Source organism: Brienomyrus brachyistius, chromosome 7 (genome assembly GCF_023856365.1).
Source record: "Brienomyrus brachyistius isolate T26 chromosome 7, BBRACH_0.4, whole genome shotgun sequence".
NCBI classification, from domain to species: domain Eukaryota; kingdom Metazoa; phylum Chordata; class Actinopteri; order Osteoglossiformes; family Mormyridae; genus Brienomyrus; species Brienomyrus brachyistius.
In genome coordinates this window covers 849,393-869,038 of record NC_064539.1, presented here as the reverse complement: position 1 = coordinate 869,038, position 19,646 = coordinate 849,393, and the positions used below count along the sequence as shown (strand labels likewise).

At 40.0% G+C, this 19,646-nt stretch overlaps 1 protein-coding gene across 7 annotated transcripts; it reads right to left on the bottom strand.

Annotated features, from left to right (window-relative positions):
* Nucleotides 1–1,151: 1,151 nt before the first annotated feature.
* Nucleotides 1,152–19,386, bottom strand: st8sia4 (ST8 alpha-N-acetyl-neuraminide alpha-2,8-sialyltransferase 4). 7 transcript variants are annotated; one of them, XM_049020047.1, is made up of 6 exons: nucleotides 19,137–19,237; nucleotides 14,994–15,169; nucleotides 9,524–9,649; nucleotides 8,141–8,398; nucleotides 7,541–7,834; nucleotides 1,152–2,957 (listed from the first exon to the last, which is right to left on the bottom strand). In XM_049020047.1, exons 2-6 carry the CDS (start codon nucleotides 15,014–15,016, stop codon nucleotides 2,675–2,677), a joined length of 984 nt encoding a protein of 327 aa, XP_048876004.1. In that variant the 5' UTR covers nucleotides 15,017–15,169; nucleotides 19,137–19,237; the 3' UTR covers nucleotides 1,152–2,674. The 7 variants fall into 7 exon arrangements, with proteins under 7 accessions (XP_048876004.1, XP_048876003.1, XP_048876002.1 ...); XM_049020046.1 differs by lacking the exon at nucleotides 19,137–19,237 and adding an exon at nucleotides 16,523–16,992; XM_049020045.1 differs by lacking the exon at nucleotides 14,994–15,169 and having other exon boundaries at nucleotides 19,137–19,386.
* Nucleotides 19,387–19,646: the final 260 nt, after the last annotated feature.

The following is a 19,646-nucleotide window of genomic DNA, read 5'->3' as shown; positions in this document are numbered from 1 at the left end:
CTAGAAACAAAATCTTGGTCTGGATTTGTAGCTTCTGAACCTGAAATGCCCAACACTGGCAACTACATACCAGAACCCCTTCCACAGAACATATTACTCCAGTCTGACAGCAACTTCATTGGCTACCTGACAGATACCGTATTCAAGATTCAAGACTCCACATAATCTTGCACCTCCACATCTCGCTGATCTCCTTCACATCTGCACACTTTCCCACACCCACAGGTCTTCTTCCTCCATAAATTTTCTATACCTGTGTTTCCCAACCCAGTCCACGTTTTTGTTCCCTCCCAGCTCCTAGCCGATCAGGGACACCGAATACCTAGTACAGGCGGGCTGGGAGCTGAGAGGAAGCAAAAATGTGGACTGGGTTGGGAAATATTTCTCCATACCTTCTGCCCATCTGACTACTGTGGGGTTCAGAGTATTCAGCCGTGCTGCTCCTCGCCTCCGGAACTCTCTCCCTCAGCACATCCGTACCATTCTGTCTGACCCTGCCATTCCACTTGGTTACACTCCACCTGTCTGAGATTTTGTAACTTATTAGTTTTTTAAGTTTATTGTTTCACATTTTTTCTTTGATTGATTTAATAATTACTACTATGTGTTTTGTCTTATGTGTCTTGATATATTGCTCATTGTTTGCTATTGTGTGTTGTTTGATTTCACTCTCTTTGTAAGGCATCCTTAAGTACCTTGAAAGGCACCTACAAAGATGTATTATTATTATTAATGATTATAATAACAAAATAATAATATAGTTACGATGTTGATCTCAGAGATGACCTATCTAGAACACTGACCGACTATCTTATTTAGAAAGTTAACCTAGACATTACCAATAATAAATCACAATTTAACTATGCGGATGACAATGAAAATTTGACATGAATGACATTTCATTATTGAAAATTTTGCATAGGCAGAGAACACTTGTGTGTGGCTCTGTGGGTTAGGACTGTGCTTGTGATTAGAAAGTTACCAGTTCAAATCTCATAGCTAGCAGACCACCGGGGTTTGAAAATGTGAGGATCAGCTGGGGTTAAGTCACTTTGGATAAAAGTGTTTTAAATAGGCAAATTTTGAACTTTAGTAGCCAATTAACAAGTGATGCCAGCTAAATCAGATAATCAAACTCCAGAAAACTGCAATGTTGTAAACGACACCGTTTAATTTAGATGCTAAAATGCATTTCACATACATAGGAAAGACATTTTACAAAAATGTGAAACCAAATTTAAAGCTGTAAATATTGCAAAACAACTGGTATCAAAATTTCCAAAAAGGATTCAAAATCTACCACATTCAAGCACCTTAGTTTGTATCCAAATACAAGTATTATTTACAGAACATCAAAACTATCCTCCAAATTACAGATGAATGAATACAAAAGGGAAAGCACACAAACTCCTAGAGTTATAGCAATGTTAAAACAGCTATATACATTTTTTCATTCATAACGTCTGAATGGGTATAAAAAAATTCTACAGCAGTACTTTGTAGAAGTTGTTTTTTAACACAAGTAATTTAAACTGAATAAAACAGTTCAAGCCATGGTCTCAAGAGTATTTGTTCCATTTCATTCCTGGATGTTTTTAGTGTAAGTGATTGCGATTATTTTTTTATTGTTAACCATATAATAACAGACTGACCTCCTGAATCATGTATTACAATAGGTAACTTCTTGACAGTTACATTATCCATATATAATGTACATATGTATATCTACACACAAACCCATGTGTACAATAATTGCCTAATAAAGTTTTATCCATTGTATGGTTTTTCATTTTAAAGTTATGCTGAGCCTGAATGATTTTTTTTAATCAGCCTCAGAGAGTTTGGAAAGGTCAGTTAACCAGTTATGCATTCAGAGCAAGATAAGAAGAGTATCTGAAATTTGACTAAATCATCATTTCTTCTGCTTTTTCTGTTGCTTCACAAGGAAGTTTACTCCAGTGGTAGTAGATGCATTACATTCTGCAAGCTTTTACATCCAGGATAAAAAAAAAAACACCAACTAAAAATGTCTAATGAAATCCAAGAAATACAATAAATTATAGCTGCAAACTGCACAATTGGGACTCACCAGTTACCTCCCATTTAGACATACAAAAATAAATTTGCCCTGAGGCCTCTAATTACCAAAAGAATACAGCCTGAAAATTACACATTACAAACTCCTAGAGAAATTAAAGGTAGTATCTTTGGAATCAATATTTAAGACAGTAACTCCTCAATTACGTAAATCTAATACTTTTCCAAAAATGTATTAACAATTGATCATATCTTAAGTGCCTTCATTCTTTTAACATCGCACACAAAGCCCCGGGTCGAGTTCCTTCTTTCAGTAGGCAATGTGAAATTTTGCAACTATCCCTAAACAATTAACAGATATATTTATTTACAACTCCCTAAAAAGAAACATTCGAAAGATTTTCCACAATTTTGTTTCTTAAAATAACACATTCTTTGCGTTTTGCCTGTTCGAACAAGGCACACTCAAAAAACAAAAAGCTACATTTGTAAATACAGTAATCGAATTGACGAACTATGCTGTAAAAGCAGGCTCCTTTTGTTTATACTCCATCTTTGCAGACTAAACAACACTGAGCAGAAGTCATCGAGTTCCCTTAAGTGTCTGATGGCATCACTACCCAGAGCAGTTCAGAGTTCAAGGCTGTGTGCATTTTGACGTTGTCAGTTTCAGGGCACCTTTGTCGTGCAAAAATTTCAATGTCTTAAACTCCAGTGGCATCCGGTGTGGACCTGCATTGGAGAAGTATCGATACTTTAGCTTGTCGTAGTAATGGTACTTCACTGGATTTCCACTGGAGTCTTTAGGAAAAGGCCAGAATCCATAAAGGTGAATTTCATTGCAGAACCGCGTTGCCAAGGTGTACATCAACAATCCAGTGCTGGGACGTTTGATATTCACTTTGTTTGTCAGCCAGTAGCTGGAAAACATAAGAGGTGAGATTTAGTTACAGTTTTCAATGAATGAAATGATACAGATGCATAAGAATTCTTTAGTTCTCATATATCCCATCATGCTCTCCTTTGAGACAGTGACAAAGAGGTTTAGGGTCAGAGTGCAGGGTCAAACATTTATCTGGCACCCCTGGAGTGTTTGTCGGGGTTAAGAGTCTTGTTAAAAGGCCCAGTGGAGATGTAACCATTCTACTGACCATGGGATTTGAACTGGTGACCTTCCTGTCACAGGTTCAGTGACCAAACTCTATACAGCCACATAGAGCACATGCTGAATTAAAAAAGAAGCCCATGATGAATACAAAAAAAAAACAATGTTGTATTAAACAATCTACTATCTCCATCCATCCATCCATCCATCCATCCATCCACTTTTTAGCAAGTACATGCAGGGCTAAGGTTGACCGTGCGGCACACTGGACATTTTCCTGGTGGGTCAATGTAGGGGATATGTGGGGGACCCCAAACAATGTGCTAACACCCCCCCCCACCTTGCTTGAGGTTTAGGTTAAAGCAATCGATCATATCTGCACATTAGAGCTAAATGTCTCGGGTTCTTACTTTTAAAGCTGAAAGCTGAAACACATGTACATTTGATTAAAGAAATTGAATGGCTGGCTGCTATGGCAACACATGAAAACATCAGAAAATAAGTCATCTGAGGGGTAAAAATAAACCCACTAATAATCTAGAGTACAGACATATTTTACTTGGACTATTTTTAGAGAGAGTCTGTTTTTGTAATTCATTTTCCGAAAAACAGGAAAGTAATAAAATCTTGCAGGAAGAAGTCAGAGAGTGTACCTTGACTTTGCGCAAATGGCATTTTACTAATTATCAGTACAGACAGTGGATATTTTAAAAAATAAGTCTGAGCCTGAAAAAGGGCACAGATGCTTTAATGACAAACCTGTTCAGCAGAAGTCCAAAGAACAGCTTACAGTCCTCTAGAGGGCAGAAATGAGGCAAAAGCGCATCACTGGCCACGGCAGCCAAAGTAACGGGCAACGGGCCGCATGTAATAAAATCGCTCCACACGTTTTCCCTCAGTACAAATGGTCCAAAATTGTATTTTTGTTCCTGCCTTCTATCCCATAACAGATGACCTACAATTTGTCAGTAGTCTAACGCTTCCCTTTAAAGTGTATTTATATTACACTTAATTGGTAGATTCTTTATTCCAATGAAATGTGCAGTTGAGAAAGCAGACAATCGCTAGAGCAACTGGGGTTAAGCACCTTGCTCAGGGGCCTGACAGTGACATCACTCTGCCGACCACAGGATTTTAACTGACCAATGACTCTCAAATCATGGGTACAGTATCCTAACACACTAAGACACAACACTCCCCATATTTTATACAAAACTGTGGTTTTAAGGTTTTTTTCTATGACAATACAAGACAAATTTGTTTGGAGATGCATCTATTGAGTTGAATACTATTACAGACAATACTTACTGTTAACAACAAGTGCAGTGTCTGTTTGCAGCCAGCCGAGAGCTTACCACAGGAAGCACAGGGCACTGGGCAGGTCACACACTGCACGGGATGCCAACCTACAGATTTCCACTGCGGGTAATATGCTAAGGGTAATTTTAGAAACACCAATTCACCACTGTGCCGGCTTAAATATAGAGACTATATAAATAATTTAAGAAAATGAACACAGCTTCTGCCATAATTCTGCAACAAACGCAGCATTGCATCATAAATAAAAACCATCTGTATAAAAAACGATACTTCTTAAAGCCATTTAGCCATAAATCATAGCAATGTCACACTGCTAACCCTGAGTCTATAGCAGTGTAGAAACCCGCATCAGACAGAAGCCTGGAAAAACATCCTTTTGCCGCATTATTTCCTGCGATAGATAAAGATTTTTTAAGAGTATGGAGGCCATTTATTGAGCATTAAGGAAATAATTAAAATGAATATTTAATAACACAGTTGCCCCTCTAGATTTCAGTTATTCATCAGTTGGTTGTGAAAAATTAAATAAGGATATTTTTGGATGATGCGCAAGACAAAAATATGTAAACAACTGGCCCACTGAAAATGATCTGGATATTACATATAATCAGATAACATATAGATATTAGTCTTATTCAATACTTGTTATTGTAGGCCGAAGTGCATACTATATCTTCATAATCAAGTTATTTTTGATATTAAAAAAAACCTACGCATCTTGGCTTAGGACCATCTTCGGCACCCAGCCTCACTAATGTGTTAGCTGTCTTTGCGACCGTAGAATCTCGCATTTCTCTCGTTATCTTTTCAGTTGCCATTTATTTTTAATAATGGACCCAAGTATTATTTGCAAATCTTCACATTTGCAAGGATATTCTGTCCCTAACCCTCTCGAAAGTGAAGGGATGGCCATTATATGGTGTAGATATCTACAGTGTTTGTATATTTCATCAGAATTAGAGAGCAATGTTTGAGAATCTTTATTGAACTCCTATAGGTTGCAGAAAGTTTTCAGCCACATATATACATTGTTTCTTGTTCAGCGTATATGAAGCCTCATAGTCTGTAAGCAGCTGAATCCCCTTCAGTGACGGTTTGGACTGATTGACCTTTATGCCGCTGCACCTTCTATGAGGCTGAAATGGGCCAATCCTGACTGCAATGTGTCCCTAATTATTAATTCCTTACAGACACGTTTATGTGACGAGAAAAGGAACTTAAACCAGACTACATGTAGCTACTTCCGATATCATTGCATTAGAGAGGTGCATCTTGGGAGTCACAGAAAAAAAAGTGATTAATGCTGACCAACCAAAATCAGGAAAAAAAAATGTGCACAGCCCCTGATTGTCAACCCTGAATTATTTTATCTTCATTGATCTAATCAGATCTGTACAATACACCCTGGCTAACTTTTGGTTTCACTTTGACCTGGACAGGTTCCTCAAACCCTGCGATGGGCTGGCCCCCCATCCTGGGTTGTTCCCTGCCTCGTGCCCATTGCTTCTGGGATAGGCTCCGGACCCCCCGCAACCCAGTAGGATAAGCGGTTTGGAAAATGGATGGATGGATGGAGGTTCCTCAAACCCACGCTGCTGCAGGTGCAGGGTGCTGCACTGAGCAGCAAGTCAGACACCCCGCCATGCTAAAAATACGCTGTTTTGCTGCAGAAGAATCTCATCTATAGTGTGTCTGTCGTTTGCCTTGATGTGGCTGGATGTTTACACATGTAGAGGCAGGATAACACACACCACATTGCTAAATCTGAAGCACAGCCGGAAGAAGCCCACATAAAGAGATTTGCCGTTAGCATTCAACCTACACATGGATCGTAAACAAAGAGCAAAAAGGCCCTTCTGAGCAGCATCCATTAAGTTTTGTACGTTTATGTCCTCAGTTTCTCTACTGTAGTGTACTTCTGATTGTCACTCAAAACCTGTACAATGCTCAGGTGAATAAATGCTAAATATTTTATTATTATGAAGGATTATTTTTCTTTTTACTGCCTCATACAAAATGCCAGGATTGCACTTTCTAAATAAAGAATAAAGCATGAATAAAGAAAATGGACAGTATTAGATAACACTGCAGCATGCTAGGCTAACAATAAGTATATGTTCATTTGCTAGGCATCACGGCAAACCCTCATTAACAGCTACAGCCAAGCAGAGGGTGACCTTGAAATGAACGGTGATGCCAAGTTGGACTGCTGAACTTTTTTAGAATTCATGCAGCTGTCTAGTTGCTCCTCTTCCTTCGGCGCGACGGCCGTCTGGCCGCCATACGCCACGTCGTGGTTCGTGCACAATTTTCAGGTCCTGTGCGGTTAAGGGACGACCCCGTCATGAAGGAGCACAGCATGAGGTCTCCAAAAAACAATCACAATGGCCCCCATCCCCTGTGACCTCAGCTGCTCATCTCTAGGAAAGACAAAATCCACCTTTTGGAGTATTTATCAAAAGAGTCACGAAAATCACAGACATCCTCAGGGTATCATCTGCGTCCCTGGACCCTGAGAATGGACAGCACGCCTCCACTTGGCATTTCATGCATTTTTATAACTTTCCCTGTCCTTTATAAAGCAAAGACGTTTACCAAATTATCTCGCCTTCTAAGCACACAAGGCAGGCTAAGTATGTGATATTTGCTTCAACTTAATGTTTTCTCTGGCTAAATCTAAGGCTAAATGGTAGAGTGTGTAGTAATGCCAGTATAATTATCCTGAAGTATGGTGCAAACATAAATGTGGCGTTCACTTTTCCCAAAGCTACTTTTTCTTTGATCAGTACTCATGTTTAAATAGATGTTTGATTTATTTCTCTCTTTTGGTGCCCAAAAGCCACCTCTAAGCATTTATTTGCACCAGTATCTTCTGAATTTCCTTATACTATTGCGTGCTATTCCAGTAAATTCATTCTTTTCACACACCCTTTCAGAGGCAGGTTTTAATGATACTTCAGAGCCCTCAAATAAAGGTACCAAGCATCATATCGTGCCAGTTATTACCAAAACCGAGAGGGTACTTACTAATCTCTGTCAAGCCACACATAAATGCATGACTGTTACGCAAATACTGACCCTCTCACGGCATGGATGAGTCTCAGCGATGGATAGGCCGTCCTCAGCAGGAGTTTCCGATTCAAGATGAGCTCATTGACACCCTCGACGTGCTTCTCGCCCCCCTTCACCATGAAAGCCGGGATCCAGAGAATGCTATCGTTGAGCATGATCAGCCGTTGCACGAACCTCTCCCGGTCGCTCTCGTTGCGGAGGCCGCCAAACGCCCTCTGGATGACCGAGGGGTTCATGGTGGTGAAGTCGGACCTCAGCCCCACGTCTTCTGAGAAGTTTGCAAGTGGCGCCAAGTTGCACCTGAGTGAACATGAACGGTGGAGATGAGTTAAATCGTACCTTAGCGAGGGCTCTTCTCCCTCTCTCTCATAACAATGATACTCATTAAAAAGCACAGAGGGTTATATTCTCGTAATTAAATATCACCATGGCAACGCCACAGTAATTAGGACATCAGAATTGGCCGCTTTTATGTATTTCTTTGCAGAAAAAAAACATTTATGCGCCGTGAAGATCTAAACTAGCATGATAAAGTCAAGAGCTAAAAGAGAAGTGGCCAATTGCTCTCTTTTCATGCTCAAAAGCTACGCCTGCTGAATATATCACCTTATAACAAAATCATTGCTGTCGATTTCCTTTCCGCATCCACTGTTGAGCAAAATACCAGAGTTTCCAACTACAGCACATGTTTTGAAGCGCCTGTTCTTCATCGGCGATGTGTCAGGGAGTAAGCTGTGCAGCGTCTGAGAGATGTTGAGGGTCCTGCGTCGGTCCAGCACGTAGTGGATGATGTCGCCGGGCTTGAAATTGCTCTTCACCACGGAAACGTCTCGCTCGGCATCCAGAAAGTGAAGTATCTCTTTCCTTGTGGGAAGAAATTTGATTAGCAGCTCACTAGAATGACTCGCATTCATGACCTTGTTGACTTAAAGCATTTCGGCGGAAAAGGAAGAAATTCGGTAAATCCAAAAAGAACAGAACCAATAAAACCCAAATGCTAAATATTGACCGGGAATATTAACTAAAATACACGTAAAGTACCACCTGGGAAAAAAATGTAAAGACGCTATTCATCTGTACAAAAAAAGACAGTTTCATTTTTTCAGACACAAAGAAATCACATATCCTGTGCGGACAAGAAATGCTTGTGGTTTTTCAGTGAAACCCCGGAAAAAAGCCCAGGGTGTCTACGACGTTAATTAAACAACAGGTTGCGAAAGATTCTTCCAAGAAGGAGAATTTGGCACTTTAACTGTCTCCTGACCTTATTCTCACCATTAATTCATTTTTTATGACATTAGTAATTTATCTATAGTTAATTTCTTCTTGGTTATGACTAAACCAGGCGAGGAACTTTATATATGCATACATAAATCCTCACACATACCTGATATGCACAGGGTGCTTTGAACCTAAGGTAGTAAGCTTTAGTCATGTCAACCAAAATGTATATGTGGTTTTGTAGGACAACGTGGTGCTTGTAAATTTGCATAGTTAACATGCTCCTGGATTATACTATTCTGATGCAGAATCCGTGAATCCAAATGCAGTCGTGATTCACAATGACATGCAGCAAAACCTCAACGTCGTTCCCCCCCCCCCCCCCCCCATTTAATTGTGACAGGCTAAGCCTCACCTACTTCGAAAGATGGATCGAGGCAGTGTTCCGCCCACACGTTTTCAGTTCTGAGCAGTTTTCATGCACCATGAGCTCCTCAGTTAATAACACAACGTGTTGGCATTTTTAAAAAAACCATTAGAGAAGAGCATCGATAACTTCAGAACACGGTGTCGTTTTACTTTTCTGCTCAAAAGTAATTCAGGTACGTCTCAGAAAGTCTCACACTTAAAAAAATCACGTTCGTACTGCTCACTGAAAATGTGGCGATGCTGAAATCATTAACACTTAATTATATCACTCAATTGACTCATAGATAATTAGCTATTTTTCCGTCAACAAAAAGGAACAAAGACGCACTGTCCGCTTACCTAATAGTCATCACCAGCGCGGAATTCAGCCTCCACCCAGTTACTGAATGCTGAAAATACGGGGCCTTAGCAAACGTCCCCTCGGAAGCGTTGCGCATCAGTCTTGAAGTGCTTAAAAAAATATCTCTGAGGAGGCAAAAAGACGCAAATATACACTCAAAAAAATGAAGCATTGGATATATAGACATGATTATTTTGCCATATGAAGTTGTTGCGGCCATATGGATCTAGAACACACAAAAAAAAAAATCATTCAATCATTCGCCTCTTTAATAGTTAGTGTCTTTACTGACATCTAGTCAAGTTTCAAAAAGTAGTCAGCGATATTCTCAGAGACGCACCAATCCGATATTCGGATCGTTATCACCACTGATCCAGACATATTTAACGGATTAGGTATCAGCCATATGTGACCGATCCACGTCCGACACTCACTTTAGTTTTTGAAAGTCTCTAAAAAGATTGCTCCTGTTTCGTTTGATTTGTAGAATCAATTGCACGATAGCTCTTAGCCATTTTAGATAAGTCCCGGTCATGCAATACGTCGAATGGTAAGAGATGGCGCCCACAGCTGAAGGAACAAACAGGTATAGCTGCAAATATCTGCATTGTGAGAAAAACAGGAGAACTTCTTCCTGCTTGCGAAACACGAATGCATCCCACAGTTTAAAGTACCCACAGGGGGTCATGAAAATGCAACTGGTTTCCCCACTAGGACCGGGTACGGTCTGTGGTTCCTCATCTACAGATCGACACTCCACAGGGTTACAGAAGTAAAGCACAGACACATATTTTGTATCACTAAAATGATCATGGACAGAGCGCATGGGTAGAAATAGGCTGAAAAATGCTCAGCATACGATTCCCCGGGTTAATCCGCAACATCACCACCCAAATTGCTCACCTATCGATATCAATATTAATATCAATATCAGGTAGCACCCTCGGTACAACAGCTCATCTATTTATGCTGTTTCATGTCCATACAGGGTTAATGGTGTTATGTTGTGCTTTATGTCCAACACTGTTCATATGCAAATTTTTTCTTCTACGCTGCACTCTAATTATACCTCAGTTTATATTTTTAATTATTTGTTATATGTGAATGCACTGTTGGGACTGCTGCAAAAAAAATTCTGTTCTCTGTACAATGACAATAAAGGAATGTAATCTAAAGGAATCTAATCTGATCCACATTCCGTCCCATTAAACCAATGGGCTTCTCATAGAGCAGGAGTGGCCAATTTTATCCACAAAGGGCAGGTGTGTTTGCGGGTTTTTGGGGTAACCTGTATGTCAGCTGTACCCACCCAGGTGTGAGGACTCTTCAGCCAATCAGTCCTCTAATTAATAATCTAATTAGGGAGTCGGAGCGAAAACCTGCACACACAGCTGCCCTTTCTGGGTAAGATTGGCCACCCCTCTCATAGACCATTGTGACGTATTTGGAAATCACTGCAATGTTTTATTATGAAAACTTCATAGTCGCACAGCTAAGGCAGCTGTCAGCCCAGTGCACAGGACTGCAGTACAAAGAAATTTAATTTACCACAGAATGATACACAACCCTACCAAGAGAAAGAAACAACATAATTTTGTAGAACAGCAAGCACAAAGCATGTATGCTGCAAGAGAGGGTTCAAGTATATACGATGCAAAACAGGGCTCTGCTGTCCTACAACAGCAATGCAACAAAAAAAATGTATTATCAACACAGTACAGGAGTCCAAGGAAACGAGTTAATTGTTAAGTTCTGAAGTACCTAAATGCTCTGCTTGTGAACATAATACCCTCGGAATGGATTCCTAAGGTCCCGCGACCCTGTCCAGGATAAGTGGCTAGAAGATGGATGGATGGCTTCTTAAGGCTGACAAAAGGTGAACTTCATTTATAGTGTAGAGATTAGGTAGAAAATGCAGAGAGGAGAGCCACTCTAGATAACAGACGAAAATGGGGTGGAATCTTAAATACTTAGCATTAGCGTTCTAGGATATAGACATTATTACCATAACTTAACAACAATACAAACATACTCACTGTAACAAAACGCAATTATAGTATCCCTTTACTTATCATTTATGTATCGACATAAGAGCTTCCTTATATTCTTATGGATTCTGCTTAAATTTCTTATTTTTATTTTTTTTTTATTCTTAATTTATTTTTCATGCCATTTCTTTATGAGACATTTTCTCTTCTGAGCACACCCCATCAAGATGGCAGAAACGGCATCACAGAACACATGTACACCGTGTGACAAATAAAACTTATCTGTATATGTACCGTCCTCGTAAGAGTATTACAATGGAGTACTGATCTTTCTTCGAGGACCCTGCAGTGAAATCAAGAGGTCTTGATTTTCCTTTAAAGAGGGCAGGGTCATTCCTTTATATTCCTTTTCAAGACTCTCATATACCATTCACTTTTTGAATTTGCTTGTACTGTGTTTACTCGTCTGCACTATGTGTACTGTCTTTGCACTATATGGTGGTTTGTGCACATTTTATATACCTTGCTGCTATATATACACACATAAAAATGTGTGAATGTTTATACACACATTTTTATATAATATATATATATATATATATATATATATAAAAATACAATTCCACACAGGTGGACAGCGATGGACCAATTTCCCCTTGTGGGAGAGTTGGAGAAAGGGAGCCGACACACTATTAAGACATGGGCTGACTGCAGCTTGTGCTCGTTAAAGCTGCCCTGGACCACCAAGTGTCGTATCTACAGATGGATCTCTCTTACTCTCCCAGAAGTGGATTTCTTGCAAAGAAGTACCCACTGGCCACTTGCCGACAACTGACACCTAAAGAGACATTACACCCAAGGGCATCAAAAGTCCAGAAGAGACGACAGATGCTTGGCCTTCCAGAAAGACCTCCAAAACCAGCAGTTTTAATAGGGAAAAGCCCTCCCTGGGTGTAAACGTCCTGTGAGTACATGAGGCTTCACATGGCATTTTACTACACATGTCTATGAGGAATCGACAAACAAAGTTGCAATCCCTCTCTGAGAATCAGTACAGATACTAAATTTTCCTCCAGGCTCTCCAGATTCCTCCAGCAGTCCAAAGACATGCAGTTAGGTAAACTGTCATCACTAAAGCAACATTTCTACACCTGGTCCGCAGAAACCCCCAAATGGTCCATGTTTTTGCTCCCCCCCAGCTCTCTGCCAGACCGTCCTTATTTTTGCTACCGGGAACAAAAACACGGACGATTTGGGGGTCCTTGAGGCGCAGGATGCAAAACATTTCTAAGTGAGACACACTGAAGTGTCTTGTACCCCATGCTGCCTGAGGTAGGCTGCAGTCCACCACATGGTGTAATCATTTGGAAGATGGATATAAGATATGATAAACGTGTAAACATACGTCACACAGTTGACCCTTCTACACTGTGGGGGTTAGGAGCTCAGGCTCCCCGCGATCTGTGGAAAAACCACATAAAATGTTTTGTTTTCCTTGGTGAGCAGAGAAAAGTGAAGCGAAAAGATACGAGAAACACGAGACACAAATATAACTGTGGGATATAGAGATCACTACAAAATCACATTGAGAGGCTGCGTTAAACACGCTCAGCGTCTTCCAAAAGAGCACCGTCCATATATTTCATGCATTTATGAATTAGTAAACATTTAGCGTGTCGTATGCTGGCCTTTGTGCATCATCTGCTTCTTTCGCAAAACTAAATACTCCCAAAAAAACTCCCATTTAATTTCTTATCCTGACCCAGCGATATATCAAAAGTGCGACTCGAAAGTCACGATGCAGAAAGGTTGACTGTATACATGAGTAAACCAAGCTGCGGGAAATCCAGAAAATGAAGATTAAATTACCTTGCATGCATCTTGTACAATGTAAGACGTAGAGAAACACTGCACCTAGTGCTCAATATTATTTGGAAAACATAAGTCATTTTTTTAAATGCAGTTTGGTTTCCTGAATCTATTTTCGATTATAAAGTAATACAACTTGACAATATTGTCCTAATTAGGATGCTTGGTTTGGAGAAGCCTTACGTAAACCAGCAGTTTGCGAAAATGTTCAAATGAAAGTAAAGCTCAAAATAATAAAATATGAAAATATGGGCAGTTTTAAGGCCTCACCTTGGGGAGCTTCAGACACATACAGCACAAAACAATGACATTTTAGACATGAGCTTGCATGAAAATAGGATAGATCCTCCTCACAATCAACGTTTCGATCTGAAGGTCGCAGAAGTAGCCTGGCCCCTCAATCAACTTTGAAGTAGATCTTGGTATAGCAATTGCTGTCTTGCTGTTAGCACTTATAATACGTCGCTCCATGGCTAAGTGTCTCTTCACTCTAGCCATTTTGTTTTATGCTAAAATGGTTGCCTACTTTTTGTACATTTTTATTAGCTAAAATCATAGCCTTTTTCAGTGTCAACCTTTACTTCAATCCATCAGATACATATGGTGACATTTCTATCCTTACTGTTTCAGGGTCTGGTTGATGTGCATTCATTATAGACTTTCTCCTACTGCAATTAAAAGATCGAGGTGACATTTGAGATACATCTGGCATGTAATATCACACATTAATGACTGCAAGATGTTAAATGGATTCCCAATACCAACTATCAAAAAAAGAAGGTAATTACAGAATATTTTATTTATCATTCGGTTTTAATGCTTTAAAGGCATTCAGTTTACATCTGAAATGGAAAGCAAACTTTGGAAAGGGTTTGTGCTATTAAAGGCAACTGCCGTAAATGAGGCTTAAATGTATCCATTTTGCGTCAAACGGTTCGACGGTTAGGCTAATCTGTCTGTATATGTTGAGGACTATCATTAACTGTCAATTTGGCGTCACTCATCTGCTCTACATCCTGGAACAAAAAACAGTCATCAGGGAAAAACACTGAAATTTTGTTGCAAATTAATGGCCTTAAACATACTAAAACTGGTACATTAATCAGCTACAGTAAGTAGGTGTGACCAGCCCAATTTGGCAACAGTAGAATGGCATATTTTGAAAAACATGTGATTGTTCTTCAATTGATGATAATTTATAACTACTGGAAGTCTTACATTTTGCGTCGATAAAATGTGTTCATAAAACAGATATTCACAGCCAAGCTAGGCAAGGAACAACCCAGGACAGGGCGCCAACCCATCGCAGTGTTTGGTAGAGATTAACTTACTTCATTCAAGTTCTATTTTATCTCTGGGTCATAGACATGTGATTTCAAAAAGCAGGTCTTTTAGATGGACAGAGCCAACAAGATATTGATGAAAAAAACAGAGCCAGGCACCAAGTGACCGATGGAACTAAATTCAGACAGCTCAAAATTTTTAAATCTTCTTGGTGGAACAATGAATGACACAAAAATGACCCCTCTGACCCAACGTGAACTTATGATCAAAGTAGAATCAGATCCAGCATCAAATCAGTAATTTCTGGCTAGAAGCTGTTTCTACTCACCTACCAATCTTCTGCAGCACCATTTTTACTCATGTAGCCTTGGCGCTAACAGCATATTTGAAGTTTTCACCCCTTCTCAAGGTCAAAATTTTTTTGTGGAGACATGCAGTTTTTTTCCATGCCGGAGAGTGCTTGCTGATAAGTGTTGACTTTCAAGCACTTACCATAAACGGCACCTTGCACAGAATTAAGAGGACAACATTAGTAACTGATGATTGCTGCACAAGCCTAAAATCATTAGACATTAGTATTACCTAGCGGTGTCCACCTCTGTGTTAAGGATCTATGTGTGTGTGTTTGTCCAGAAGGTTGCTGGATTGAATCTCGTGGCCAGCAGAGAATTCCCATCACTGCTGGGCATCTGAATAAGGAACGTGACCCCAAAAAACTGCAGCGGGGGCACTGGAAAAATGGCTGACCCTGCACTCTAACCCTAACCTTCACACTCATGTCTATGTGTGCATCTCTTAGGAGAGCAGAATACGACATTAAAAAAAAAAGTATTCCTGTGTACTTGGGTTTGTACAAACTTGTGCATGAAGTATCATTAAAGAAAAAGCCTGTAAATCACTAGAAACCTAATACCCCCATGGGCTGGCCTTACTGGTAATGCAAATACGGCTGCAACATTACAGCCTATTGGTAGTAAAAACCAATAAAACTACATCCAGTACATGTATATAGCCTCTCATCCATCTTCCAGGTACTTATTCAGTACAGGTTTGTGGGGGGGGAGCAAAGGGCCCAGGGCTAGGGCTCACCAATGAACGGGGTTCACCTTCACAGCCCAGTCAGACGAAGAAGGAGCTCACTGCATCGCTACATCATAATATTTATTAAAGATTTCCTCCAAGAGATTTAACCAGCTAACACAATTACCCTAAACTGTGAAAGAATACGAACAATGAGTGTCAGTCTCCGTCATTGGTGTGGAAAAACCTGACAAACATCCCAGGCTTTAGCCAAATTACAAGATGTCTGTCCGTTGGTGTTCAGTCAATTAATATATGACAAAACGACCAATAACGATTGAGATTTCTATGTCACGGCTCGGAAAAAAATCATTTAATGACAGGAATAGATCATAATCTGAATCCCACCCACAATTTCAGAAATATTCTTTACATACAATTACAATTGTGAGCATAAGGAACACAAATATAATTACAAATTTCCAGACATACTTCCAGTCAGACTGGCACATTCTCACTTTGGTTCAGTTAAATATGGGGTTCTGTAATTATGTCAAATCTGCTGCCTGTTGCCTTATTTTCCCCAATGCTAATTCCGCTCTGTTCAAATAGGTCAAGTCCATTTATGCAAATTTCACCAAGGGGTCTGCTGTATTCAGCCATCACCATCAGGTGAAAAAACCTCAAAAAATTCCATGGTTACTTAGCATTACTGGCCTGGTTTCTCCGACTTACGTATTTACGAAAAAAATAAATGCTGTAATAGCCTTTCACTTCTTCATGAACCAAGTTGGAAATGTTACATTCTGGATAAAAGACAAAACAGCTTACGCTGACCTTACAAGCCGGAAAGGTCATTGGTCGAAACCTTGGAGGAAGGACGGAACGAGAAACGTGGTTCAGCCCGCGGTTCCTGGCATTTAATGATCATGGCTCTGCTCACTGGGACCCCAGTTGTTACGTGACCCAGTTACACATAGTGGTGAGCCTGGTGTTCCAGCAGCACCGGCGTGTTGATGGTAGGTGGGAGGGGGCTGTTCTCCTCGATACGAGAAGCGTCACGACTCACAGCGATTGTGGCATGCAGAGAAGCAGCAGCAACAAGAAACTTACATCCACCAGAGGGGAAAAAAACATGCAAGAATAAGAAAAAAAAAATTCTCAAGACAGATTCATTATGAAACCATGTAAACTGCCCTCAATTTGTACTTTGAACAGTTTGTACTGCATAATAACAGGGCAACGAAATGTACTAACTAATTAACATTTACTTACATTCAAAATTTAACACAGAGAAGTAAAAAAATAAAATAAATAAATACATAAATAGTTAATCCCTAAGCAAATGCCATATTGTCATAACTTGTCCCTAGAACGTGTCTCAGCGGCCTGGCTATGGTGGACATACAGTATGTGACCCAGCTGTGATCTTGCGTCAGACTGGTCCCAGTTGTCAGTTGAAAGGGAAGACTGCAGCAAGGACCCATGGGCTTTTACATGAAGCAAGTTATGGTTCCTCATTCAGCACACCACAAGAAATTCAGAACAGTGGGCGTGTAACACTGTTCACAAGCTGAGACAATTCACCACACACACACACACACCAAGGTTTAGCAAATAAATTATGACATGCACCAATCCAATTCATTCCTGCTCATTATAAGACACACAAAACCTAAACTTCTGAATAAGGAAATGTTATATGACCATGGCTGGATTCTTTACATAGAAAAGCCAGGGCAAAATGGACGGAGACACCCATAACATGACAAAAGAGAACTAATCCATCAACAAACTATTTTTCTTGCAAGAATCTTGGTGTAGAGTATAAATGACAACACAGCAAGTGAAACATATACCACTGACTTCAGATCCATTATGTTTTAAAAGGCCAGTCAATGCTAATGTAAGGGACAAGCAAAATTCTGCTTTACTCTCCCAGCCTGACGACAAAATTCCCTGAAGATACTTACAATGCATTTGAAAACCCAGTGCGTGAGAACACTGTGACTTAAATGATCTGTCTCAATGAGTAACCTATTACAAGTAATCTCTGAAAAGCCCGAAAACGTCACGGTACAGGCCTTACATGTTAAACCTTTATTGTGGGTATATACATAACAGGCTTTTTAATCTAAGTATTCTAACCACATAATCAGTTCCATTCTTAAATGTATCAAGATTTCGATTAAAATTGACATGGTAAACAGATATGGGAACTGGCACCAAAACGATCTTGTCAGTTAAACAGGAAACCATGTCCTGCCCGACAAGTTAACGTGTGCTTAGAGTCTGAAGTGATGGGGGAGGGAAAAAACTCAAAACCACAGGTCTATAGCAAAATCTTTCTGTTGCGTTAAGGTCTGTCTCCCTCCAGACACTGCTATGCTAATCAAGCTTGACATATTCTCCTTTCAGTCTTTACAAAGTGAACATAATTTTATGGTGTCAAAACAGAGACCAAGAAAACTTTTTAGGAACTGCTGTGGGCGAGAGGGAGTGAACATACAGATATATGATTTAAGAAGCAGTTCCGATATGCTTGACACTTCCGGTGCAAGTTAAAAAATGTTCAGAAGAGTAATTCCAAACTAGACATGTTCACACAGGACACAAATTACATTCCTTCCTTGAAAAAGCATCCCATGAGCTTGCAGTGCACACCCACAAATCCTTACCTTCCTGAATAGTGAATAATGACAAATATCTGAAGCACCCCTACACTGACTACATTCGTCTGTCAACAGCCCTCTGGTTGGTTAAAAGCACTTAAGGATACCGTATCTGTTGCAAAACTTTGATTTCTAAAAAATCCTTATAGGGATGCTGCAAAAAAAAATATTCAGCTCCATGAGCAATAGTTAAAAAAAAACACACACACACACACTGAAAAGCTTACATCATTCTTACACCAAACATTTTAAATGCAATTTGGAAGGTGGAAACAAATAAGGCTTCTTTAATAAAATAATGGTTAAATTGTGATTACGGCACTGACGCTTCACCTTGCAGCTACCTAAAAACCTGTCTGCTTCATTTGAACTGCATCCTTTTACTAAAAACATGATCACAAACCGTCAATAAATTATTTATGACCGACAGAAAACTGGGATATGGCATTAAATTTGCTTTCCCCCGGGTGATTCGGAAGGGCCAATTGTCGGGGTGATAACTGATTTTAAATTCAGGGCAAACAAAGGAAAATAAGCATCCATCCCAATACAATTGCCATGGGCTGGACCACTTGCAGGGTCCAATTGCAAGACTCTACACTGAAATAGGCTACACCTATCTATATAACTTCAGTTTTCACAAAGAAAACGTAGATTGGAGAAGAAGCACCGGTCACAAATAAAATTACAGACGGCAACAGTGATGTTGTATATGCATATCAATAGTGTCGGCATCATCTGTTCTCTGCATTACCAGAAGCTAAAGAAGGTAACGTTACCCTGCGAGTTGGGTTTCCTGATGTTCCTCACTTCTTGTTATCTCTTTTGTCTTATAGAAAATCAAGAGAATACTTATAGTGCAAATAGTCCACCGTTTCCGTGAAAGGCGCATGTCTCGGGCGGCGTTTAATTAAATCCTTTGGCTGAGATTAGTCAATTTTGAGCCTTTATCAGCCAGATTTCTCCCTCCACCGTGGCACGCTCCTTTCTGTTGCTCGCATTACCATGACTTACTCAGCAGCTGCACTCGAAGCCCAGCCTGACACCCCGCTCCTGATTGACGTGTCATCTGTCCAATCACGTCCGTAAGCAGCACGCATGCAAATTAGGATGGTATCTTGGCCAATGACATTAAGCGACGGTCCGCACTTTGTGTTTGAAGTTATGTTAGCGATAGTTGCATCGGTGGCACATTAAGCGTGTCTAGACTGAAAATGAAATGGGAATTGGGATATTCGCGGACAATTCCTTAAGCCAGTTTCGTTCAGTGTATGTATTAGTTAACTTCA

Excerpts from the sequence above, each read along its gene's own strand:
- st8sia4 (XM_049020042.1), bottom strand. The coding sequence starts at position 10,350 with ATGCGCTCTGTCCATGATCATTTTAGTGATACAAAATATGTGTCTGTG. Across the intron at positions 9,650-9,958 it reads AGAGACTTTCAAAAACTAAA|AGATATTTTTTTAAGCACTT; the intron begins GTGAGTGTCGGA and ends TTGCCTCCTCAG. Across the intron at positions 8,399-9,523 it reads GCGCTGGTGATGACTATTAG|GAAAGAGATACTTCACTTTC; the intron begins GTAAGCGGACAG and ends TCTTCCCACAAG.